This window comes from Rana temporaria, chromosome 2 (assembly GCF_905171775.1).
Source record: "Rana temporaria chromosome 2, aRanTem1.1, whole genome shotgun sequence".
NCBI lineage: Eukaryota > Metazoa > Chordata > Amphibia > Anura > Ranidae > Rana > Rana temporaria.
Genome location: NC_053490.1, coordinates 222,095,123 through 222,122,831, shown reverse-complemented (window position 1 = coordinate 222,122,831; position 27,709 = coordinate 222,095,123). Strand labels below are relative to the sequence as shown.

At 44.4% G+C, this 27,709-nt stretch overlaps 1 protein-coding gene across 1 annotated transcript in view; it reads left to right on the top strand.

Annotated features, from left to right (window-relative positions):
- The first annotated feature begins 514 nt into the window (after positions 1–514).
- The window catches only part of PRRG1 (proline rich and Gla domain 1), a 51,701-nt gene continuing 24,506 nt past the window's right edge, over positions 515–27,709 (top strand). Inside the window, 3 exon segments of the mRNA XM_040336486.1 lie at positions 515–779; positions 5,015–5,037; positions 17,568–17,612. Of these exon segments, the coding sequence (XP_040192420.1) occupies positions 17,603–17,612 (10 nt within the window). The 5' untranslated portion in view covers positions 515–779; positions 5,015–5,037; positions 17,568–17,602.

The window sequence follows — 27,709 nt, the reverse complement described above, 5'->3', positions numbered from 1 at the left end:
ACATCTCCGCGAGAAGCAACGCCGCGTACGCGGCGTATTTTGCCGCGGATAGTGTATCTTTTTTTTCTTTTTTCAAATTCTTCCCATTGCTGTCAATGGGTGAACGCCAATGTTGCCTGAAAAAAAGGGTCCGGGACTTTTTTTCAGGCGACAGGCGTACGGCGTCTATGAGATGTGAACCATCTCCATAGACAGCAATGGGAATTTCCCCCTCTAGCGCACAAGCGTCCGGCGTCGGGCGTTTTGTCGCCTAGATGTGAATGGAGACTTAAAGCTGAAAATTGGCCTGGGCAGGAAGGGGGTAAAAGTATTGAAGTGATTAACAGGCTCTTCCTTCTGTGCTGTGGCTGGGGGGGGCACACTGCCCATGGTCTGGGCATTTGGGAACCCAGGAAATTTGAAAGGCTCGCCTGTATACTAACAAAGGAAACCTAAAACTGTTCATTGCAGCTGACAGGATACAGCTGTGACATTGCAAATCTGGAAGGGTTCTACAAATACAAGTAACCCTTCCCTCCCGTTCCCCTCACCGCCAGGGTAAAGTGTTTGTGTTGAATAAAGTTTGTGTGGATTGAAGAGTTGTGGCCACCGCAGGGAGTGCTGGGAGTGGTAGTTCCGGCTCTCTCCTCCCAGCATCACTCATTGCCTGGCTGGGATTCAGCTCATGGACGGAGCAACGGTAGTGAGAGGAGGCGACATCCCGAGCTGAACTCTATACAGGGAGATCCGGGGCTCCGGCTGAGTAGGGAGCAGAGGGCAGCACTACCACCTACTGATCGGTAAGATGGGTCCTGTATTGGGGGGAGAGATAATAGATTGATGTGTGTGATTACTGTGGGATGGAGAGGAGTTGTAGGGATCATTGGTGTGGCTCTGCACAACCCCCCCTCCCATTACTATATACACATCCTAGAAAACAACATGGGAGAGATGATGGGTCTGTGCTGGGATGGATGGATGGATGGGGATAGGAGTATTAGTCATGTTGTCCTGTGATGATGACACACAAGGGTGGATGATATTATCCCAGAGCTGGACACAACTAGCTGAGTACAGGATTTGTCAGATTGCTAATGGGCCATGTGATCAGTGCCTGCTCTTCATATGAATGGACTGGAATGACATCCTACATAGTCCTAATTATAGCTTTGACTTTGTAAACATTGATTGTCACTCACAACACGCAATGATGAGACTAACACCCTGTGTCACTACAGCCTGGCACATCATCAGAATATCATACAAAAAATACCGCTTTCAAATCGATTGTACGAAAATCTGATCGTTTCGTACACCGCTTTTGTCTGAGATTTTCTCGTACGATTCCAGATCGTAAGATTCTCTTTTAATCCGTACAGTTTTTGTCTGAAAATACAATGCGTCACGTCCATGTGTTTTTTGTATGAGGATTTTTCGTTCTTTAGTAACCTATTCGCATTCGATATGGAGACTAGCATGCAAAAAAAAAAAGACGATCATTTTGTCTGATAAGTGTGTGTGTGTGTGTGTGTGTGTGTGTGTGTGTGTGTGTGTGTGTGTGTGTGTGTGTGTACGCTAGGTTTAACTACTCACATCTGAGCAGCCATCCTCCACCAGCGTTCCTCCGGAGCAGGGGTCTCAAACTGGCGGCCCTCCAGCTGTTGCGAAACTACATGTCCAATGAGGCATTTCAAGACTGACAGTTACATGCATGACTCCCACAGGCAGAGGCATGATGGGACTTTTAGTTTCGCAACAGCTGGAGGGCCACCAGTTTGAGTCCAGAGGCTGTTAAGCCTGGTACACACGATGAGATTATTGGAGGAATGATCGTGTTATTTTTTTTTTTGCATGCTAGTCTCCATATAAAAATGCGAATGGGTTACTAAAGTAGAAAAATTCTCATACGACACAATACAAATTCGTCTTCTATTGAAAATGAAGTGGATACTAAAGTAGGAAAATTCTCTTACGACAGAATAAAATTTGCAAGTAATGTATTGTATTTTCGGACTAGAACTGTATACTTATTAAACAAAAATCGCATGATCTGGTATTGCACGAGACATTTTTGTGTTTTTGTCACTTTGGGAAATTTCAGATGACAGCTGTGTACTAATGTTCAGATTATCGTACGATCAATTCAACAGCTGTATTTTATATAAGATATTCTGATCATGTGTATGTGCCTCAAGGGGGCTGTCCTCATAGTTCCAGGGTCAAGGCCGCTTGGCAGAGACACTAACATGACATTATTGATCTTTTTAGCTGTCTGTAATAGGTTTTTCTTTCCACTAGCCACCACTGCAATCTTTTCACTGACCTCCAGTGTAAAGCCTCGTACACACGATCGGATTTTCCGATGGGAATTGTGTGTTGGCAGACTGTTGGCTGAAAATCCGACCGTTTGTACGCTACAGCGGATAATTGTTGTCGGATTTTCCGCAGGCAAATGTTGGCTGGCACTTTAAAATTACGTAGACAATTGTCTGTTGTCAGCTACAGCTGCTTGCAATAATGACTGTGTTCTCCGGGCAGGGACGGCTTCCTGTAATCGATGACCACCAGTGTAGGGGGCACTGATTGGCACTAGTTTGGGACAGATGGCACTGGCAGGTGGCACTGGCAATTGGAACTGGTTGTCACTGATTGGTGGTGACACTGGCTGTTGGCACTGACAGGCGTCACACTACGCCGAGTGTAACTGTGTGAAACTAACAGAGGAGAGAGAGGAGCTGTCAGCTCGATGTCGGCGGGACCCAGCAGCTAAATTACACCAGCCAATGATTGGGCTGCTTTAGAAAGGGGGCAGGGCCACATACACGTAGCGGCCTGCCCAGATACCATCCCGTTGGCTGGTGTAATATATAGCTGCTGGGTCCCACCCACCCCTGACATCAAGCTGACGGCGCTGTCTCTGTGTCTGTCTCTGTGTCTGTCTCTGTGTCTGTCTCTGTGTCTGTCTCTGTGTCTGTCTCTGTGTCTGTCTCTGTGTCTGTCTCTGTGTCTGTCTCTGTGTCTGTCTCTGTGTCTGTCTCTGTGTCTGTCTCTGTGTGTGTGTGTCTGTGTGTGTGTGTGTCTGTGTGTGTGTGTGTCTGTGTGTGTGTGTGTGTCTGTGTGTGTGTGTCTGTGTGTGTGTGTCTGTGTGTGTGTGTCTGTGTGTGTGTGTCTGTCTGTCTGTCTGTCTGTCTGTGTGTGTGTCTGTCTGTGTCTGTCTGTGTGTGTCTGTCTGTGTGTGTGTGTGTGTGTGTGTGTGTCTGTGTGTGTGCGCGTGTCTGTCTCTGTGTGTGTCTGTCTCTGTCTGTGTGTGTGTGTGTGTCTGTCTCTGTGTGTCTGTCTGTGTGTGCGCGTGTGTGTCTGTCTCTGTGTGTGCGCGCGTGTGTGTCTGTCTCTGTGTGTGTGCGCGTGTGTGTCTGTCTCTGTGTGTCTGTCTGTGTGTGCGCGTGTGTGTCTGTCTCTGTGTGTGTGTGTGTGTGTGTGTCTGTCTCTGTGTGTGTGTGTGTCTGTCTCTGTGTGTGTGTGTGTCTGTCTCTGTGTGTGTGTGTGTGTGTGTCTGTCTCTGTGTGTGTGTGTGTGTGTGTCTGTCTCTGTGTGTGTGTGCGCGTGTGTGTCTGTCTCTGTGTGTGTGTGCGCGTGTGTGTCTGTCTCTGTGTGTGTGCGCGTGTGTGTCTGTCTCTGTGTGTCTGTGTGTGCGCGTGTGTGTCTGTCTCTGTGTGTGTGTCTGTCTCTGTGTGTGTGTGTGTGTCTGTCTCTGTGTGTGTGTGTGTCTGTCTCTGTGTGTGTGCGCGTGTGTGTCTGTCTCTGTGTGTGTGCGCGTGTGTGTCTGTCTCTGTGTGTGTGTGTGTCTGTCTCTGTGTGTGTGTGTGTCTGTCTCTGTGTGTGTGTGTGTCTGTCTCTGTGTGTGTGTGTGTCTGTCTCTGTGTGTGTGTGTGTCTGTCTCTGTGTGTGTGTGTGTCTGTCTCTGTGTGTGTGCGCGTGTGTGCGCGTGTGTGTCTGTCTCTGTGTGTCTGTCTCTGTGTGTGTGTGTGTGTGTCTGTCTCTGTGTGTGTGTGTGTCTGTCTCTGTGTGTGTGCGCGTGTGTCTGTCTCTGTGTGTGTGCGTGTCTGTCTGTGTGTGTGTGCGCGTGTCTGTCTGTGTGTGTGTGTGTGCGCGTGTCTGTCTCTGTGTGTGTGTCTCTGTGTGTGTCTCTGTGTGTGTCTCTCTCTCGTCAGTTTCACACTCAGCGCGGAGCTTGATGCTGCCAGAGCCGCTGAGTGTGGAAAAGGGAGGAGGAGGAACGGCGGTCAGTGTAAAATATTGGCCAATGCCGATTTATGAAAAATGTCCAATCATTGGTCTACCTCTACTCCCTTTTTTTTTTTTTTCCTGTTAGGAAAACTGTGATGGAGCATACACACGGCCGGCTTTCCCGGCCAAAAGCTCTCATGGCAGTTTTCCCAACAGGAAAACCAGTCGTGTGTATGAGGCTTCATAGTGCAATACTGTCATACAGGTTTTTTATGAAAAGCACCAATTATGAAAAGCATGAGAAAAAACAAAATGCAGCATGTGTCAGCCAATCAGACTCGTCTCTGGTTTTAATACGGGTTCCCCCAGGAGCTAAAAAAAATAGTTTTCGGGGTTCCTCTATGGTAAAAAGGTCACAAAAGGCTACATTTGAGTTTAGCTTGGCAACATAAGGACTTCTGATCATGTTTGGGAAAACACAAGGGCACACTTCACACTGCCAAGACTTGGGATACAACTTGTAAAACCCCAAGTCACGTGACCTGAAATCCCATGTTGGTCAATGAGGGCTGTTTTCATCGGCACTACTGACTTCAGAAAAGGTTCTGAAGGCGACTTCTATCTGACTTCTATTCTATACTTGTATCAAAGTGTAGTACTCAAGTCACCTGGCACTATTGCGGCAGTGTGAACCGAGCCTAAACCAGAAATGTGACATGGACATAACATGCCCCTGTGGGTGGTGTGCTGATCATTTGTGTTGAACAAAGTCCTTGTTCTAATATTTTATCTCTTCTTTCCCCTCCAGGGTATGAGTACTCCCTCATACAGGTAGGATACTATACATTAATACAATTACTTATTTTTTTTTTTTTCTATTCTAAAGGGGGATTGTTACCTATGCCTGGCAGTAAACTATGAAAAACAATGGTGGTACTGGTTAAAGCGGAGGTTCACCCAAAAATCCACTTTTTTGACATTAGCTGTAGCATACTGTTAACATCTTTTTATTTTTTTACTTGTACTTATCGTTATATGAGCCCTTGTTTCCCGGCTCCGAGCGGGGAATCCTGCGGGGAATGGGCGTTTCTAAGCGAAGAGGAGTTGATTGACGGCTGCTAAGGCGTGTCTTGGCCTCTGTTTAATCTTCAACTGCCATGACTGCCACATGTGATCAGTTATGACACCAGCCATTGGATGGTTTGACAGTTTGGTTGAGAGCACAACCAATGTGACAGTTAGCATTCCCGGCATGCTAGGAATGTAACTGCTTTTTCAAACTGTTAAATTGATGGGTTTACTTCCGCTTTAAGGATGCTGGAAAGTTCATTTTGAGGGTGAACCTCCGCTTTAAAGCATGCACAATAGAAATGAGGAATGTTTAAGGGGGTACATGTACTGACTGCTGAAAGATCTTCTCATAAATGTGTGTGCTCCCGCCACCTGAGCATGCATGTTAATGGCTGTTGAGGAGGGAGAAAGCTGGAAGACTATATATAACTAATATTAATATATATGTGTATGTATATGCATTTGAGGGATAGTATTTGTTGGTCTTGCCACGCTGGCCAGGGATGCGATGGATGTTTGATGGCGCCTATAGACATGCCACCACCCAATCTGGCCAAAATTACATAGAACAATGAGCAGTAAAGTTTTGTTTCTTACTGTAAGTAGCATCAATTCAGCTAACCATGTATCTCACAAAAGTGAGTACACCCCTCACTTTTTTGTAAATATTTTATATCTTTCCATGTGACAACACTGAAGAAATGACACTTTGCTACAATGTAATGTAGTGAGTGTACAGCTTGTATTACAGTGTAAATTTGCTGTCCCCTCAAAATAACTCACACAGCCATTTATGTCTAAACCACTGGCAACAAAAGTGAGTACACCCCTAAGTGAAAATGTCCAAATTGTACCAAATTAGGCATTTTCCCTCCTTGGTGTCATGTGACTCATTAGTGTTACAAGGTCTCAGGTGTGATTGGGGAGCAGTTGTGTTTACATTTTGGTGTTATCGCTCTTACTGGACACTGGAAGTTCAACATGGTACCTCATGGCAAAAAACTGAGGATCTGAAAAAAAATAATTGGTCTACATAAAGATGGCCTAGGCTATAAGATTGCCAAGACCCTGAAACTAAGCTGCAGCACGGTGGCTAAGACCATACAGCGGTTTAACAGGACAGATTCCACTCAGAACAGGCCTCGTAATGGTCGACCAAAGATGTTGAGTGCATGTGCTCAGCATCATATCCAGAGTTTGAGTTTGGGAAATAGACGTATGAGTGCTGCCAGCATTGCTGCAGAGGTTAAAGGGGTGGGGCATCAGCCTGTCAGTGCTCAGACCATATGCTGAACACTGCATCAAATTGGTCTGCATGGCTGTCCCAGAAGAATGCCTCTTCTAAAGATCTAGCACAAGAAAGCCCACAAACAGTTTGAAGACAAGCACATGGATCACTGGAACCATGTCCTGTGGTCTGATGAGACCAATATCAACTTATTTGGTTCAGATGGTGTCAAGCGTGTGTGGCGGCAACCAGGTGAACAGTACAAAGACAAGTGTCTTGCCTACAGTCAAGCAACGGGGTGGGAGTGTCATGGTTTGGGGGCTGCATGAATGCTGCCGGTGACCTGCCGTGCTGGTTCCACCTATGGTATTTGTTCCCCGAGTCGTGCGCAGGCGTACTAGCAGCCGACGGAAACAGCCGAGCTATAACAGCTGTTCGTTAGTTGCAGATGCGCTCGCTCCCGATGACTTCTCATACACGCCGCCGATGCTAGGTAATGCACGCTGCCGCACGCTGTAATGCACGCTGTAATATTTTTTTGATTGATTGGCAGGTGGGCAGGAAGGGGAGCAATGTGACATCGAACGAGATTGAACGTGTAATATTTTTTTTATTGATTGGCCGGTGGGCAGGAAGGGGAGCAATGTGACATTGAACATGTAATATTTTTTTGGTTTGGTTATACATGATTTTATACAGCAGCAAGGGGCATCAAGTAATACATTTGGATGGGTCATGTATTGGCGGGATGGATGGATGGGTCATGTATTGGCGGGATGGATGGATGGGTCATGTATTGGCGGGATGGATGGATGGGTCATGTATTGGCGGGATGGATGGATGGGTCATGTATTGGCGGGATGGATGGATGGGTCATGTATTGGCGGGATGGATGGATGGATGGGTCATGTATTGGCGGGATGGATGGATGGATGGGTCATGTATTGGCGGGATGGATGGATGGATGGGTCATGTATTGGCGGGATGGATGGATGGATGGGTCATGTATTGGCGGGATGGATGGATGGATGGGTCATGTATTGGCGGGATGGATGGATGGATGGGTCATGTATTGGCGGGATGGATGGATGGGTCATGTATTGGCGGGATGGATGGATGGATGGGTCATGTATTGGCGGGATGGATGGATGGATGGGTCATGTATTGGCGGTATGGATGGATGGGTCATGTATTGGCGGTATGGATGGATGGGTCATGTATTGGCGGTATGGATGGATGGGTCATGTATTGGCGGTATGGATGGATGGGTCATGTATTGGCGGTATGGATGGATGGGTCATGTATTGGCGGTATGGATGGGTCATGTATTGGCGGTATGGATGGATGGGTCATGTATTGGCGGTATGGATGGATGGGTCATGTATTGGCGGTATGGATGGATGGGTCATGTATTGGCGGTATGGATGGATGGGTCATGTATTGGCGGTATGGATGGGTCATGTATTGGCGGTATGGATGGATGGATGGGTCATGTATTGGCGGTATGGATGGATGGGTCATGTATTGGCGGTATGGATGGGTCATGTATTGGCGGTATGGATGGATGGATGGGTCATGTATTGGCGGTATGGATGGATGGGTCATGTATTGGCGGTATGGATGGATGGGTCATGTATTGGCGGTATGGATGGATGGGTCATGTATTGGCGGTATGGATGGGTCATGTATTGGCGGTATGGATGGATGGATGGGTCATGTATTGGCGGTATGGATGGATGGATGGGTCATGTATTGGCGCAATGGCGGGAATTGGCATGTACATGCCACCCACCCCTATACACTCCGCACCCCTGTAATCTAAATGCCACCCACCACTGTGTGTGTGTGTTTTTTTTTTTTGCATAAAAATTCATCAAAGTTTATTTTTTTCCTCATTAAATTCTGTGCGACGCCATTTTATTCTCTGGGGTCTCTGTTGAAAAATATCTATCTTTATAATGTTTGGAGGTTCCAATTAAGATTCTAGCAAAAAAAAAAAGTCAGTTTTTTTTACTTGTAAACAGGAAGTGTCGGGTTTCGGTCGGGGCACTGCGGGGGTAAAATTTCCGCCCATCTCTGACCCCCTTTGAAGAGCGATGGAGGACAGATTTAGCGCTCAGCTGCAGCTTTTCATTCTGAGAGATTTGGAGATCAGCTTCTCACACCTGGAGGGGAGCCGCCGCCGCCGGACATAAAGGTCGAATGTTATCAACGGAACATAGATGAAGGTGTTCTATAGTCCTCTCTTGAACTTAGGGGGAGGTGTTCTATAGTTCTACTCTAAGGTGACAACACTCACTCGCCATACTGTATCTATGGAGGGTCCCTGTTGTCACCCTATGACAGGACTACAGAACACCCCCCTCTCCTCTAGTACATAGATGAAGGTGTTCTATAGTCCTCCTGAATTTAGGGTTAGGTGTTGTATAGTTCTACTCTAAGGTGACAACACTCACTCGCCATACTGTATCTAAGGAGGGTCCCTGTTGTCACCCTAGGAGAGGACTACTCCAGAACATAGATGGAGGTGTTCTATAGTCCTCTCTTGAATTTAAGGGGAGGGGTTCTATAGTTCTACGCTAAGGTATACTGTATCTATGGAGGGTCCCTGTTGTCACCCTAGGACAGGACTACAGAACCCCCCCCCTCTCCTTGGCTCTAGTATATAGATGAAGGTGTTCTATAGTCCTCTCCTGAATATAGTCCTATTCTAGAGGGACAATGCTCACTCGCAATACTCCATCTATGGAGAGTCAGTGTTGTCACCCTTGTACATGACTGCTGAACCCCTCTCCAGCACATTGATGGAGGTGTTCTATAGTCCTCTCCTAGGGTGAAAAAGATGCTTCTCCATAGATACAGTTTGACTGTAATGGCGTTGATCTGCGATTTTTGATATTGCGGTGGAATGGCGTTGATCTGCGATTTTCGATATTGCGGTGGAATGGCGTTGATCTGCGATTTTCGATATTGCGGTGGAATGGCGTTGATCTGCGATTTTCGATATTGCGGTGGACATATCGGACACGTTATCGTACATATCGGACACGAGGGAAGGGTTAAATGTGAGTGCCTGTGAGTGCTTCTTAGTGTGGGGGAGGGGGGCTGACTGGTCCAATATTCCCACCAAAATAGTTTTAATAATATTCCCGCCAATACAGTTTTAATAATATTCCCGCCAATATAGTTTTAATAATTTTCCCGCCAACATAGTTTTAATAATATTCCCGCCAAGTTAGCTTGTCCCGCCGAGCGCGCACTCGAATGTGTCCGCGAGTGTCGCCAATAATATTCCCGCCAAGTTGGCTGGTCCGCCGAGCGCGCACTCGCGAGTGTCGCCCAGCGTGTCCGCCGAGCGCATTAACAGCTGACGATCAGCTGTTGCGCCGCCGAGCGCGCACTCGCGAGTGTCTTCCGCGAGTGTCGCCCAGCGTGTCCGCCGAGCGCATTAACAGCTGACGATCAGCTGTTGCGTTCGGCTATTTCCGTAGGCTGCTCATAGCGTAATACTGCGCATGCGCAGTTGGGTGTGGAACTTCCCGGACGGTGGAACAAGCTTGTTAAGTCACCGGCACTGGGGAGCTACAATTCATTGAGGGAACCATGAATGCCAACATGTACTGTGACATACTGAAGAAGAGCATGATCCCCTCCCTTCGGAGACTGGGCAGCAGAGAAGTATTCCAACATACCGACTCCAAACACACCCCCAAGAAGACCACTGCCTTGCTAAAGAAGCTGAGGGTAAAGGCGTTGGACTGGCCAAGCATGTCTCCAGACCTAATCCCTATTGAGTGTCTTTGGGGCATCCTCACAACGGAAGGTGGAGAAGCGCAAGGCCTCTAACATCCACCAGCTCTGTGATGTCGTTGTGGAGGAGTGGTAGCAGACTCCAGTGGCAGCCTGTGAAGCTATGGTGAACTCCATACCCAAGAGGGTTAAGGCAGTGCTGGAAAATAATGTCCACACAAAATATTGCAACTTTGAGCCCAATTTGGACATTTTCACTTAGGGGTGTACTCACTTTTGTTGCCAACGGTTTTGATATTAATGTCTGTTATTTTGAGGGGACAGCAAATTTACACCGTTATACAAGCTGTACACTCACTACTTTACATTGTAGCAAAGTGTCATTTCCTTAGTGTTCAACAAATTCTCCTGCGCTCTGGTGTTTCCTGCTATAGGGCAACGTGATATAATTACAGGGTAAAGTCTTGCAGCCCTCCTCAGAATCATGGGAATTCATGAAGCTAAAAAAGAAAAGAAAAAGGAGCACGCACCGACCTAGTGGAGGGGGACACTGTTAGGGGACAGCTTGGTTGGAAGTTAGAACTTACTAGTTAGAGCTAGTAATCTTTACAGACTGTGTCTATATTAAGGGGCAGATTCACGTACAGCCGCGCAAAATTGTGCGGGCGTAACGTATCTGATTTACGTTACGCCGCTGCAACTTACACGGGCAAGTGCATTATTCTCAAAGCACTTGCTCCGTAAGTTGCGGCGGCGTAGCGTAAATCGGCCGGCGTAAGCCTGCCTAATTCAAATGTGGAAGGGGGGGCGTGTTTTAGGCTAAACTACTGTGACCCGACGTGATTGACGTTTTTGCGGAACAGTGCATGCGCCGTCCGTGGAATTTCCCAGTGTGCATTGCTCCAAAGTACACCGCAAGGACGTAATTGGTTTCAACGTGAACGTAAATGACGTCCAGCCCCATTCACGGACGACTTGCGCAAACGACGTAACTTTTTCAAATTTTGACGCGGGAACGACGGCCATACTTAACATTGACTGCGCCTTATAGACCCAGGGGCAACTTTACACCGGGAAAAGCCTAACGTAAACGTCGTAACTTTACTGCGTTGGCCGCGCGTACGTTTGGGAATTCGCGTTTCTAGCATACTCAACGCGTAATTCGACGGACGCGCCACCTAGCGGTCAAAAAAAAATGCAGTTTAGATCCGACGGCGTAAGACTTACGCCTGTCGGATCGAATGGATATCTATGCATAACTGATTCTAAGAATCAGTCGCAGAGATACGACGGCCCAACACAGAGATACGACGGCGCATCTGGAGATACGCCGTTGTAAATCTGGGCCATAGTGTCTTCCTCTTTTACTATTACATATATACATTCCCCCCCCCCCCCCTTAACGATTTTTTAAGGGAGTTTTCTGGTAAGGTAGGCTCAGTACAAAATATTAGGCCAGTTTACACAGGCTTCAGCTTGTATAAGAGCAGTGTGAACAGCAAGCTTTGACAAAGCATTTACAGAGCTTCCCCAAGCTTTGAAGCTTTTAAAGTACCATTTAGCTCCAGTTTGTAAATGTTGTTGAACACCGATCCTAATAGGAGTGTTAATTTTGCTACTTTAAACAAGCTGCTTACTATACCCCAAAATATAACCTACAATGTCTGATTAAAATATGGTAGAATAGTAAAGCTCAAAGTGACTGCATGCGTTATATTTTAGGAGCTTTATCCCCCTTTCAATGCTACATTTGGATGTACTCGGAGAGAAAAAATAAAATAAAATATGTTTGCGTAAATGATTATTATTAAGATGGATGTAAAGTCACTTTTACTACTAATTGGAATCCCCTCTGTTCTATCAGGTTAAATCGTTCAGTGCCTTTTGTTTTATAAAAATAATGCAGAGCAGTACCTTATTTTGCTGCGCCACTGTCAGGCCGCGTACACACGATCAGTCCATCCGATGAGAACGGTCCGAAGGTCGGTCGATGGTCCGTCGCGCCTACACACCATCGGTTAAAAAAAACGATTGCGTCAGAACGCAGTGACGTAAAACACGATGTGCTGAAAAAAACGAAGTTCAATGCTTCCAAGCAGGCGTCGACTTGATTCTGATAACCGATGCTTTTGCATACGAACGATCAATTTTGACCTATCGGTTAGGCGTCCATCGATTAAATTTTAAAGCAAGTTCTGTGTCCTTGGTCCCTTTCTGTCACAGGTTTACAGCTGCTAAAAATGTCAGTGCTATTACGGTCACTTTTGTGAGCATTTAATGCTTGCGCAGTGAACGCAAAGGACTTTATTGTGAGCTTGGGATTAATTTTTGAAGGACTTTTCTAGTCTCAATGGAGACCAGATCCAGACCCCTCATGCAGCTTTGCAGCAGCAGATCACGTCTAAAACTGGTCTATTGCTTGCTACAATCGGCCAATAGTAGAACAGTGATCAACTGCTGTAGGGAGAGCCTGAACAGCGTTGCCCAAAACTGCATACTGACAGGTGGTGCCGTAATGTCACTACACTCCCAGTGTAAACATAATGAGGAAGCATTGTGTTTATACAGTGCTCTCATTGGAAGCAGTCTGTAGAAGCATTGTTGGCTGTTTTCAGCTGCTGGGCACCTAGCTCTGGACCCCGGGTGATGGTGACCGCTGGTGGTTGCATCGCCAGTGACTTGTCCTTAATGTTCACCTAAAGGGGAAGTTCCTTCAATGACTGCGCAGGCGCAAACTTGTCGACGGAAATCTCCGAACCTCGCCCGGCATCCAGGCTCATTCTTTAACATCCCCGTGGATTTGAGGATGTTAAAAAAAGAGCCAGGAGGCTGAGCGAGCGGAGTGAGGCCGACTGGCCACCTACCTCGAAATCCACGTCGCCCTGGATGCCGGCCGAGGTTCGGAGATTTCCATCAGCAAGTTTGCGCCTGCGCAGTCCTTGAAGGAACTTTCCCGTTAGCCGGAACCATCTCGGCACATCAGATTGCGCCTGCGCTGGAACTTCCACGATAACTGGAACCAGCTCGGCAGATCACCGGCATAAGCCCACAGTAGTCCAGGTGTGGTTTTAAAACCGTGCCTGGTACCCATTAGTTAAGGCATATTTTGTGGCTAGAAGGCCAATGGCATGTGTGCAGTTTTCTGCAACAAACAGGCTTGTGTATGATCTAATCATTCCATTTTAGAACATGACTGTTGTAAAGCAGGATATGGCCACACTCCATTTGTTGCGGTGTGCAAAGCTTTTTTATTCTCCTGCTTGCTTTTCTTTAATATGCCTAAAGGAGCTGCAGTCTGTGCTCTTAGTATACTGTAAATGGTTTCTATATATCGTTGCATCCATTTTCTGACTAAGCGCATCTCATGATCGTGCAGGTAGTCCCTGAGTTACAAATGAGAAGGTTCTGTAGATTTGTTCCCAAGTTGATCTTGTATGCAAGTTGGAACAGATGCACTTTTTTTTTTTTGTGCAACTTCAATTTTTTTACTTTATTTTTTGGGGATGGCATAGGGAAAGGTTAACACCCCTTTCCCATGATAACTCTTACAGGAGACAATTTCCCTTCCCAGGGGTAGATTTTCTCCTCGCTTCCTGTTGTCTCCCTCCGTTTGTAAGTAGGAGTCAGATGTAAGTTGAATATTTAACTTGGGGGGGGGGGGGGGGGGCGCGCCTATATGTCTGCTTTTTAATGTAACACAGGATTCTGGGTCAGGGACTTGGGTCCACTTATACTCTCAGCACAGTTTAAGAAAAATAAAAATTGTCTGGAGCTTCCCCTGCTTACCAAAATGTACAGGGTTTCCTCAGGGCTGATTAAAACCTTCAAGGTTTGACAACCCCCAAACTTTTTGGAACCATAACGTAAGCCTTGTTCTCAGCTGTTCTTTTCTTAATATAACAAAAATGGCCTAAGGTGGTGTGTGTGGTTTTTTTTTTTTTGTTTGTTTTTTATTCCTTCATGCATGAAGCAGTCCCCCTAATACTTGCCTGATCTTCCTGTGATGGGCAGGCGAGCCTCGGCTCTATGAGAGACTGTGGCTAGAGAGCACACCTACTTAGGTGCCCCCAATGCAAGCTACTTGCTCTGGGTGCACTTGACAGGAGGGAGGAGCAAGGGGCACCAGCGGGGGACCAGAGAAAAGGGTTGGGCTGTTCTGTGCAAATCCATTGCACAGAGCAGTTAAAGTGATTGTAAAGTCTTGTTTTTTGCTTAAAAATGACACGTCATATTTACCTGCTCTGTATACTGGTTTTGCACAGAGCAGCCCAGATCCTTCTCTTCTCGTGTCCAAAAAAATAGTACAACACAAAATTTGTAATGCAATGTCGTATGGTGTGTTGCTTTTAAAATCAATGGTAGTGTTGTGGTAATATGTACCGTATTTATCGGCGTATACCGCGCACTATTTTGCCCTGAAAATCAGGGCAAAATCGTGGGTGCGCAGTATACGCCGATACCCGCTTTCCCGCCGTGAGTTTGAATACTGCGCCCGCATATAGCGAGCGCAGTACACTCGTGAATCTTCGGGCAGGCTCGGGCGCCTCTCGCACTGACGTCCTGTACGCTCAGGACGTCAGTGCGAGAGGCGCCCGAGCCTGCCCGAAGATTCACGAGTGTACTGCGCTCGCTATATGCGGGCGCAGTATTCAAAGTCGTGGCGGGAAACGAGCGGGAGGACGCCGCCGAAGATGGACACCGGACCCGCCGAAGATGGACGCCGGACCCGCCGAAGATGGACGCCGGACCCGCCGAAGATGGACGCCGGACCCGCCGAAGATGGACGCCGGACCCGCCGAAGATGGACGCCGGACCCGCCGAAGATGGACGCCGGACCCGCCGAAGATGGACGCCGGACCCGCCGAAGATGGACGCCGGACCCGCCGAAGATGGACGCCGGACCCGCCGAAGATGGATGCCGGACCCGCCGAAGATGGACGCCGGACCCGCCGAAGATGGACGCCGGACCCGCCGAAGATGGACGCCGGACCCGCCGAAGATGGACGCCGGACCCGCCGAAGATGGACGCCGGACCCGCCGAAGATGGACGCCGGACCCGCCGAAGATGGACGCCGGACCCGCCGAAGATGGACGCCGGACCCGCCGAAGAGGACACCCGACGAGGCCGCAGAAGGACGCCGGACCCGACGAGGCCGCAGATGGACGCCGCGCAAGACATCAAAACTGTAAGTACAAAACAACAAAAAATCTTTTTTTCCCACAGGATTGGGGGCTATATGTAATGTGCTGGGATGTGATCTAAGTGCTGGGATGTGATCTATATGTAATGTGCTGGGATGTGATCTATATGTAATGTGCTGGGATGTGATCTATATGTAATGTTCTGGGATGTGATCTATATGTAATGTGCTTTTTTTCCTAAAACTTCCCTCCTAAAATTAGGGTGCGCGTTATACGCCGGTGCGCGTTATACGCCGATAAATACGGTATATCACTGCAGAACAGACATAAGTGGGCCATAAAACTGGCTTTCTAGTTCTTTGCTGTGTGTGTGCTTTTTTTTTTTTAATATGCTTTCAACTTTTTGTCATGTTTTTAGCTGGTGAACTATAAATTGCAACCAGTTTTGATAATTATATTGTCAAAGCTGATAATGTATTGGGTAAAGAGCAAAGTACATGTTTTTTGGAACTTTAATGAACAAGGCTGGGCAAATATCACTTCTTGCTACGCCTAATGAAAACAAAGCATTCAAACTTGCAAAAGCAGTCTGAATTTTAAACGATCCTCAAGGTGTGTGATATATTTAAGAGGTGTGTGTGTGTGTGTATGTGTGTATGTGTGTATGTGTGTATGTGTGTATGTATGTATGTATGTATGTATGTATGTATATATATATATATATATATATATATATATATATATATATATATATATATATATATATATATATATATATATATATATATATATATATTACACACATACACTTCCAAAAAGTACAGGTTTTGATTAAAAGAAGGTATATTAAAATTACTCAATCATTTAATCGGTTTGTTTCTACAGAATTCATTTTTCTGGCTCTAAATATTAATTTTTTATTAAAGCAAAATGGGTGCCTTGCTAAAATAAAATAAAAAAATAATAAAGGCATCCTTATGCAAGGAACTTGGCTTAGCCCACTATTCAGTGTTTGGGGCTTTTTTTCACTGAAATTGGAAGTGTATCTAAATGTTGCAGACTGCTCATAGACCATTTACTGTTAACCTAGGTACTTTTCTTTATCAAAAATGTAACTTATAAAAGTATAGGATGTTGCAGAGCCAGCCCAGACATTCATGTGTGTGTGTGTGTGTGTGTGTGTGTGTGTGTGTGTGTGTGTGTGTGTGTGTGTGTGTGTGTGTGTAATATATATATATATATATATATATATATATATATATATATATTAATCTCATTTTTTTAATGTATATTTCACTATAGACATGAAATTGTTTGCTCTGATTTAAAAAAAAAAAAAAAGAAGTTGGTCCAAGCAGTGATCTATCCTCTACTGCAGTGGTTCCCAACTGCAGTCCTGGTGTACCGCCAACAGTTCATGTTTTTGGGAATCTCCTTTACATTGTAGATAAAATAGCTGTCATAAATGCCAATTCATTGATTTTAAAGCTCCTGTGCAAGGTGACCTGTTGAAGGTAGTTGTGGACTTATGTTTGGAGCCACAGCTTTAGGGCATGTTTCCACATGCATCACTCTGTGGGGAGCAATCCATGGTGGGTTGCTCTTCATGGAGCAGTGCAGATGTGGCTAATTGGCATTCAGGAGACAATACTGCTGCCTGTTTTTTACTTGCCCCATTCGAATGGGCTTTTTGAATGGGATTTATGGCACAGTAAACTTCTGTAAATGAAGCCATGCCACAACAGCAGGCCAAATGCTAGGCTTGGGTTTTGTGGCACTGCTCCATTTACAAAAACATGAGGGATCCGAGTGTTAATTTGTACCACCCTCAACCGCAAATGTAGAGCCTTATAAGCCGAAATGCGTGACCAGTACAGCAGATTTTGGAAATATGAGTGCCGATTCATTGACATATTGTGAGTAACATGCTGTGATATCCTTCTTGGAAGGAAATGATGTTCAATGCAGGGAAGTTGCCTTTGTTTTAACAGTTTTTGCAATTTTTTTTTATTTTTATTTTTTTAGCAGAAACCATTCTTCTATAGAACTTTTCTGGTTATTGCTAAGGAAAAAATAATTTTGCTTTTAAATTTACAGTAATTGCATTCTCACTGTAAATTCATGTTTCATCGTTTCTTAATGTTTAACCCAGGTTTTTCTTTTATTTCAGGCTTTTTGTTCTACAGTTGCTGAATTAGTGGAGCTATGGACAGTGGTAAGTAATACATAATTGGCAAATGTCTTTGTTGCAGCACTTTAGGCCTCATTCACTGTTGGCTTTTCTAAAAGCAGGGGAAGTGATCTGGGAAGTATAACCACTTAAGGACGAGGGAGACCTTCCCTTTTTTTTTTTGTTTTGTTATCTAATAACTGTGTATGTATATATGTGTGTAATATAAATATTAAAAAAAAAATATATATATATATATATATATATATATATATATATATATATATAATTATTCTCACACCTAGCGTTCACCACTTCACGGGGTGGGGGTTGCTTTTGAAAATATATATTTTTATTTATTTTATTACTTTTTTTTTTTTTTCACACTCCCTTGTGATAACAAAGCATGACGGGTCAATAAGACCCCAAATCTCAACTCGCAATGAAAAGCAACAGATCAAAAAAACAGGCCTTGTTTACATTGGCCCATGAACATCGCTTTAGATCTCCTAGGTCCTAGAGATGAGCGGAGGCCATCTTTCCTCTGCTATTCTCTATAGCCAGTCGCCGCAACCGTCGGGCTCAGTTACTGGGTTTCCTGATGGGCCAGGTAAGCCCAAGAACCATCAGAAAGCATAGGGGGGCTCGGTCCTCCCTAGCTGCAGCCATAACCCCGATTATCCTACTGAAAAAGCATGACATATTTTCCCAGTTACGTGGTTCTCAAATTGTATGCCTCCCATTTTCAATTTTCCTGTGTTTAGATGTTTCTGCTTTAAAGTATACCTAGGTAAGTTTAGTCACATTTGGGGTACATTCACACCAAGTGTGGTGAGACTGCATTGGGCAGATATTCCAACGATGTTCCACTACAAGACGAGGCAAAAAGCCTTTGTCTACGGTGTAGTGTGCAGACAAACACTGTGTGCAGCGTAGTCACTGTACACTAGCCAATAGGACTTTATTAAATGGTCCTTTTGTGACATTTCAATTAAGGTTTGTTTGTATGTGTATATGTATATATGAGCAGTGCGATCTACCAAGCTCCGCGAATCAAAACTGCCTGCACCACTAAGCACACCAGGTGCTGCATTTGTAATAAAGCGAATGTGAATAGTTCCAGTCAGATCCAAAATGCATGGAATTCTAATGTATCTAAACGCAGCTAAAACTGAACACGCCTAAATGCAGATAAAGACACTGAATATCACCATTGAACAATCGCTGCTTGATGTTTTGTATGCGTTTTTAGAAATGTTTGTGTATAAATGTATCTTTGAAACTGCCATTGACAAGGAAGCCTTGGACCTCAACACTGGTACTGTAAACCTGCATCTAGAGGACATTTCTAAATGCATGCAATGCTTTTTCAGGGATGCTGTTTACACTAGGTGCTTGAGTGCATTCACTTTATCTGCGTTTTAGAGTAGATGGATTTCTGTGTCTAGAATTCAATTAGAAGATCTAATCTCGGCTAAAGCAGTGCAGACGTGGCTGACAGACATTAAAGCAGGAGCGTCTAAACATGGGGGAAAAAGTGATGTGGGAGACGGAAAAAATAGGTCTCTACTTCACAGATCACTTCTGTGAAAAGATAAACACAGGCGTGCCAGTGTGATTGAAGCCTAAGGCCCCTTTCACACAGGGCGAATCTGCTCGGCGGACTCTGCGAGATCGCTCTGTTGATCCCTGCTGAGCAGGCAGATGACAGGTCTGCCTCTGCTCACTGTGCAGAGATGGACCTGTCAGAGCCCCGCTGTTCTCTATAGCAGTGGTCATCAACCCTGTCCTCAAAGCAGACTAACAGGCCAGGTTTGCAAGATAACTGAAATGCATCACAGGTGATATCCTTTGCTGCTCAGTGATTTCAGTATTCTAGTCTGCATCTCCCCAAGGTAATGCATAAATCCTGGCCTGTTAGTGGGCTCTGAGGATAGGGTTGATGAACATTGAAAACAATTGTTATCTTTGTGCCCTTGCTGATCACGTGCAGAAAAGCTCCCGTCTCTGCACATGGTGTGAACAAACCCCTGCATGAGTAAGCCTTTACATTTTCTGATTCATCAAATAATCATGGGTAAGAAGCCTTAAAATCCACGTTTGGCTTGTAAATAAAGTCCTTGAGATTCTCCACTAATCCTTGCAATGTTTACTTGATGCAAATATGTTCGTGCTAATATCTGTTCTGAGAACAAATATTCATCCACATGATCCAGCTGCTGAATTCTGTGGGTGATTGCAGTGCTTCTCACTCTTGTGATTTACTGCAACAACAAGTGGGCTCAAAAGAAGGCTGCAGTGCGTGTGTATAGGTGGTATTGCCCATATGTGGGCAACGTTTCCAACATTTCAGTATTAAAGGATAATCCAACCAAATGGCCTTTGCCCTGGAGTATAAAAATGTTGTTGTCTGGATTAACAAGATTGAAACCCTGCAGCCTTCTAGCTTTTTGGGGGTCTGTTTCCATCCATCTCTGGTGACCTATAAAAAGACAGCAATGTTCTCCACTGCTGTCACCATAAAAGCGGCTACCACCCTGCATCAATGAATATGGGCTGGAGGGGGGTTTGCTTAATGGGTCAAGCATGTTTTGCCAATGAAACATGATAGGCATGGGAATGTAGGCTATACCAGGACTCAATAACTATTATAAATAAATAACACCAAACCAAGACCATCGAAGATGGTGATAAATAGGCCGCGGCACCTTTATTGGTGTAAATATAATACAAACATTGTAATATAAAATTAAAACTTATCTTTATTAAAATCCATTAATAAATAAATAAATATTTAAAACTTAAATTATTTTCCAAATATTTCAAAATCTCACTCAGTCTTAGGACTCGAGCGAGTATCATAAATAAAATTATTAAACAAAAAGTCCCCCCTTGATACAAGGGTGACAAACCACATAGAAGGTGCTGCGACAGGGTGGGAGGGGTGGGGAGCTCTTCAATTCCTCAGGTAAAGTGCCTGACTGACTTGTGAGGAGGGGGTTTTTATACCCCCCGCTGCACGTGTATGAGTCACACAGTACACGTGACTTTCCCGCCCAGAAACACCTGTCTCTGACGTTCAAAACGTGACCTTCCCGCCTAAACTTCCTCACAATCCCTCAGCCTCCTATTAACCCTTAAAAACCCTTGTATTTAAAAGTGGGATAGCCACAATCCCATGCTGTGGGCACTAAACATGCCCCCTTGCTCATGGGAATGTAGGCTATACCAGGACTCAATAACTATTATAAATAAATAACACCAAACCAAGACCATCGAAGATGGTGATAAATAGGCCGCGGCACCTTTATTGGTGTAAATATAATACAAACATTGTAATATAAAATTAAAACTTATCTTTATTAAAATCCATTAATAAATAAATAAATATTTAAAACTTAAATTATTTTCCAAATATTTCAAAATCTCACTCAGTCTTAGGACTCGAGCGAGTATCATAAATAAAATTATTAAACAAAAAGTCCCCCACCTAGCCTATTTGTTTGAAAAACAAAAAAGGCTACCCCAACACCGCGGCCTTCTCAATCATGGTTTGGATATCAGAGTTAAAAATATCCAGGCCTACATCAGACAAGTGGACCCCGTCTCGTCTATATAAGCCCGGAAATCCCCCTTCTAACTCCGTATGCCGGAAAGAAAAACCACCCAGACTGGGCATAAACTTCTCCATGGAATGATTAATTCTACGTCTTATTTTTTCCAAATTTTTTGTCTGTCCAGCGGACAGCCAGATCAACCTAGGGACTATTTCTGAAAAGATTAATCTTGCCTTAGGAAAATTACGTTGTATTAAATGGAAATCATTCTTAACCTTCAGCAATAATTCTAATGTGGATTGTTTACCCACGTCATTACCACCTCCATGTATAATTATCACATCCGGAGAAGGCCAACTTTCTCCCATTTTGAAAAATTGCAACAAAAAATTGCTCCATTGTAAACCACGTACACCCTTCCACCAAATTTTATAATGTTCCAGAGAAAAGGACAAATTAGCCGTATAACACCTCAAACATGCCCTTTTATGTGCCCAGTGCACAAACGAATGTCCAAATATCCAGATAACCTTTTTGTGACCTGAGAAATCAAACAGATAAGTTAGGGCGAACATACAAATTGAACCTACTGGATTCCCATCTTCCTATATTTTTAATAACAGCAGTGTCCAAGCCCAATCTAGCTGCCTCAGTTGCGGCACCAATTCTAAAAGAATGTGAGGAAAATTTCAAGTGTGAAAGGCCAATGCATGATAAGCATTTGCTCAATACTGCTGAAAATTGAAACTTAGTTAATGGTAAGCCATTTTGGTGAACTAAAAAACTTCCCGCACACTGAGGCCTGGCACTCAGATATTTGGCCAAAATTAGTAAAGGACACACACTAGAATCTCCACAGGCATTTAGCGTGAGCCAATGACCCTTTCCTTGTACGTCAGTCTTAGATTTGCTAATAAAAATACGCACTTTATCCACGTCTATGAAAACCTCACCAAACTTTAGACCCGACGAACCCTGCTTATTTGCAGGGACCAGTTCGGAAATACGCAAAGCCGCGAAGAAAATCAATATAAACGCCGTCTGAAATAACAGTGACTCATAATCCGAGCTACAAATTGAAACAGTTGCTGCGCAAATCTTTTTTAAAATGTCGACCGATATTGGTCTGCGCGAATCCGGCATATAATTCATCCTTCTATAGCCTTTTAAAGCCTGACGTACCGAGAAAAAGCTATTACATGCTGGTAAACCATTCATTTTAAAGAAGAAAGAAATACCCACCATCGTTTTATTGATATGATTAAAGGAAAAACCTCCCTTCATTAATGAACTCAGAAAAGCTAATACTGTGTTCTCTGATGGCGATAAACCTGAACAACCCAAATTATCATTAAACAGTAGCCATTTCTTCCATGCTATGGAATACTCAATCCACGTTTTCGGAAGCACCGACTGTTTTATAGAGTCTATGACTGGCGTTAAATCAATTCCCACAAGTGGCTTGGGCATTTGAAACCTACCGAATCCGCTTCCGGGAATAGCAGTCTGAATCGAGAGATCTGAAAGCGAGATAACGCATCAGCTACCGAATTTTCCTTACCAGGTACATGTTTTACTTTTACCCAAATATTGTGCTTAAGACACAACAGAACAAAATAACGTAATAATTTTATTACCTGTTCAGATTTCGAAGACAAACAATTGATAGCAAATAAAACTCCTTTATTGTCCGAATGTACTAATATTCTTTTGTTGGCGAAACTGCTTCCCCACAATTCAAAAGCCACAACTATAGGGAAGAGCTCCAACAAAACAATATTCTTCGTCGCTTTGCACTGAACCCAAAAAGGAGGCCAAGAACCGCAACACCAATGCGTTTTCCAAATCGCCGCGTAACCCAATGACCCCGCAGCATCCGTAAACAAATGCATGTCTGCCGAAAAAATGAATTCGTCCTGGAACATTGTCCGACCATTATAATCCTCTAAAAATTGGGACCATACTATCAAGTCATCTTTTAATTCAGTCGTAAGGCGTATATGGGAAAAAGGTGATTTTAAACCCGCCGACGCCAACGCCAATCTCCTGGAAAATATTCTGCCCACAGGCATGACCCTAGACGCGAATGCTAAATGACCAAGAAATGATTGAAGCTCCTTTAAAATCACCTTTTTCCTTCGTAGCATACAACATATCGTCTGCTGCATGCGCACAATTTTTTCTAAAGGCAATTGAAACTGAAATAACTCAGTGTCAATGCTTATCCCCAAAAATTCTAACCTAGTTACCGGTGCAAAGGTCTTTTCTTTAGCAATCGGAATTCCAAAGTATTCCGCAAACACTAGGAAAAGATTCAGCACCAATTCACATACCGGAGAATCCGGGGGGCCTACGAACATGAAATCGTCCAGATAGTGAATTATTCCCTCGCTACCCGACTCAAACACAATTACCCACTGTAAGAAAGATGCAAATAGCTCAAAATAATGGCAAGACAGTGAACAACCCATCGGGAGGCACATATCGTAGAAAAATTTATTTTCAAAACAAAAACCAAGGGAACAAAAAGATTCAGGCGCAATTGGCAACAGCCTAAAAGCCGACTGAATATCGGATTTAGCTAACAACGCACCCGTCCCAAATCTTTTTATAATACTCACTGCTTCATCAAAGGTAGCATAAGACACTGAAGCCGATGCTGGATCGATTTCATCGTTTAGCGATTTACCTTTCGGGTACGAGAGATGGTGGATTAATCGAAAGGAGTTAGGCTCCTTTTTGGGAACAAGACCCAAGGGGGATATTCGAAAATCCTTAAACGGTGGAAAAATAAACGGACCAGCGATACGCCCAGCCGATATTTCTTTTAACAATTTTTCTCTCACAACATGCTCGTTTTGTGAAACCGATTTTAAATTGTTCACTGGCTCGCATCCTGTACCTAAAAATTTTGGTAATTCAAACCCTTTAGAAAACCCATTAATTAAAACCTCCGCTCTCTCCCTGTCGGGGTAGAGCAGAAGCCACGGTAGCATTCTTTCCAACCTCACTGGCGTTCGTGCCTTTGGAATTCTCTTTTTGTTGGAAACCTCTTTTAAAACATTTTACAACTGGATGAGGTCCGAAACAAAAAGAACATTCATGCCTGTACCTGCACGACGCCGCCCAGCGGCATTGAGACTCGTTAAAGGCATAACAAATTCCTTTCTTGTACACTGAGGAAGAAACAGTTTGCGTAGGGTTCGGCTGGCTTTTTGCAAAAAATGGCTTTTGAGGCAGTATGAGGTTCAACCACAACCCTACATCCTTCATACCCCATCTGAGATTTTTGTAAACCGCCAATTTTTGTCTAAACGACTCATCATAGTTATACCAGCCGAAGCCTCCGAAATTTCTATATGCTTCCAAAATGTGTTCTAGATGTTGGAAGAGCCCACTACATTTTTCAGGAAATTTCTCACCCAATACTGCAGCAAAAATACAATAAGCTTGAAGCCAATTGTTAAAAGATCTAGGCGCAACACGCCGTCTATCCTCTTCTTCAAGCTTCTTATCACTCTTAGCATTGGGGAGTAATGACATCAAATCGATGAAATCATTATTCCAAATTTTTTCCTTTACATTCATTGCCAGGTGAAATCCTAAAGGTGAAATTTCACAAGGTAAAACTTCTTTAAAACAATTGTCAGGTATAGGGTTCTGAATCTTCTCTCTAACCTCGCAAGTGTTTGTAGTCAAATCACTCCAAACACTTGCAGTTGCATTTGTATGTACTGTAGCAGGCTTTAAGGAATCAGTTAACTTGTCAATTTTCAACAGTAATTTAGCAATTAGGCTGCTTTCTGATAACTCACCAGCAGGGGCTGCGGGAGCACATGAAGCAGCTGCTACTTGACTTGACCTCTCATCCTGTCTGCTGTCAGCCCTCGCCGTACCCAGCTGATCCAGCCTGGAGACACGCGAAGCTGCTGGACCCGCTGCACTTCCTCCTGGGACCTGTGGAGACAAAGGAATATTTCCTCCCCTAGTCGGGGAAACTTGTGCCGAGCTCCTACCACCTCTCCCCCGCCCAGGGGATGGCGAAGCGTTCTTGCGCTTTTTCGATGCCTTCCGGGCACCCCTTCCGATGGCTCCGACGTCACTCCCGACCTCCTCCTCCGAGCGGAATACCGGCATCTCGCGAGACACCTCCGACGTTGACGGCCGCTCCGGCGGACGGGTGCGCTGGGACCTGCGGGATGGAAGAGAGAGCACATCGAGCGGGGGCGGCTCACGAGGTGACGATACCTCACCTTCTTCCCGGCCGTCCGTATCCACGTCCCGGACGCCTACGCCTTGCTCCACCGCATCCGATTCTTCAATGCCCGACAGGCATTTCTTCAGCCACTCTTCCCCGCCTTCGGTCTCCGCTTTCTCCAGTAACTTCTGGACCAACGACCTCATCGCCTCAGACGCCAGCAGACTCATCACGACAGGAGCTCTTCAATTCCTCAGGTAAAGTGCCTGACTGACTTGTGAGGAGGGGGTTTTTATACCCCCCGCTGCACGTGTATGAGTCACACAGTACACGTGACTTTCCCGCCCAGAAACACCTGTCTCTGACGTTCAAAACGTGACCTTCCCGCCTAAACTTCCTCACAATCCCTCAGCCTCCTATTAACCCTTAAAAACCCTTGTATTTAAAAGTGGGATAGCCACAATCCCATGCTGTGGGCACTAAACATGCCCCCTTGCTCATTATAACCCTACCTTACTCTGTCCAAAAAAAAAAACATATTTTGCCTTTAGTTCTACTTTAACTACTTGCCGCCCATATGACATCAATGGATGTCTTTGGGTAAAAGCAGTTATACCGGGATGATATGCCATAAAAGCAGCCGATCAGACCGTTCTGTGTCTGATCGGCTGTATTGGAGGCCAGAGTAGAGATCTGGGGTCTAAAAGAGGACCTCTCACGGCCCATGCTGTCACAAGGCATGTTGTTTATCCATTGTGATGGCAATAAAGTTGGTCCAAAAAAACTTTTTTTTTTTTGTATAAAACCTACTTTTTTTAAAACTATTATTATTATTTTTTTAAAGCACCCCCATCCCCTCGTGCTTGAGTGTAGATGCAAACACATACGTTACTCTAGCATGTAAACAGCGATTGCACCACAAGTGAGGTATCGCCACGAATGTCAGAGCAAGAGCAATAATTCTAGCACCAGAACTCCTGTGTAACTCTAAACTGCTAACCTATAAAGGCGTTTAAAGTGACACCTATAGAGAATTTTAAGCACCGTAGTTTGCTGCTATTCCTTGGGCAGATGCAATTTTAAAGTGTGACATGTTGGGCATCTACTTGGTGCAACATCTTTTACACTATACAATAATATTGGGGCAAATATTGTGTGTGGGGTGTGGTTGTGTTTGTTTTTAGTCATTAAAGTGTAATTTTTTCCAAAAACTTGCGTTTGAAAAACTGCTGCACAATTACCACGAGACATAAAAAAATGTAAACACCCATTTTGTTCTTTAGGGCTTTGTGTATGTTTTGGGGGTTCTAAGTAATCTTCTAGCAAAAAAAAGTAGTGTCTAGTACCGTAGGAGCATAGGGGTTGATTTACTAAAGGGAAATGCACTCTGCACTGCAAGTGCACTTGGAAGTGCAGTCGCTGTAGATCTGAGGGGAAGCTCTGAAATTAGGGGAAGCTCTGCTGATTTTATCATCCAATCATGTACAAGCAAAAATACAGTTTTTTAAATTTTCCTTGCATGTCCCCTTCAGATCTACAGCGACTGCACTTCCAAGTGCACTTGTAGTGCAAAGTGGATTTGCCTTTCGTAAATAACCCCCATAGTGTCAGAGTTAGCCCAGTTACGAAGTGGTTAATACTTGATTGCCTCCCTGTCTATTCAGGGGGATCTATGTATTCTGTGGTTTAAAGATTTTTGTCCTCTCCTAGAGAGGACTGTGCGAATTCCTTGATGACCTTGCAAAGGAAATGGATCAATTTCTTGGGTCAAAATATTTTCATGGCAACTTTTAGTACTAAATATGATGCCATTAGTTATTTTTATGGATTTTGTCTTTGTTATATCATTAGGTAGGGCATTCTGCATAACGAATCCCTTCATGTAATGATGGTAAAGTCACTATTCAATCAGACACAATTAATGCAGTCTTTGGTGTACAAAAAAACACTTATTCTATTGATTTTTTGTGGGTACAAACAACAAGGAAACGCATATTTTTAAACCATTTGCAAGGCCTGAGTGGCAGCACAAATTTCTTCTACGATTACTTACCAGAGTTCATTTACTAATGTGTGTGTGTGGGGTCTTTTTTTATAAAAATAAATAAATAAAATAAAAAAAATTGTGTGTAAAAAATTGAGAACTTTTGAAACAACCCTGTCAGTGGATACTTTCATTTGAAAAGTCCTTTCAAGTGTTTCTGGTGTTTTGGAGTGCCGTTTCCTTCAACACACTATAGTTGCGTATTATGCACAATGAATACATTTTAAGCTAATTAATTGCCACAGGTAAAGCTACATCGTAAGATCACACAGTTGCTACTTTGACTGATGTGGTATTAACTAGTAGTGTCATGTGCAAAATGAGGCTCTTTCAGGGATCAAGA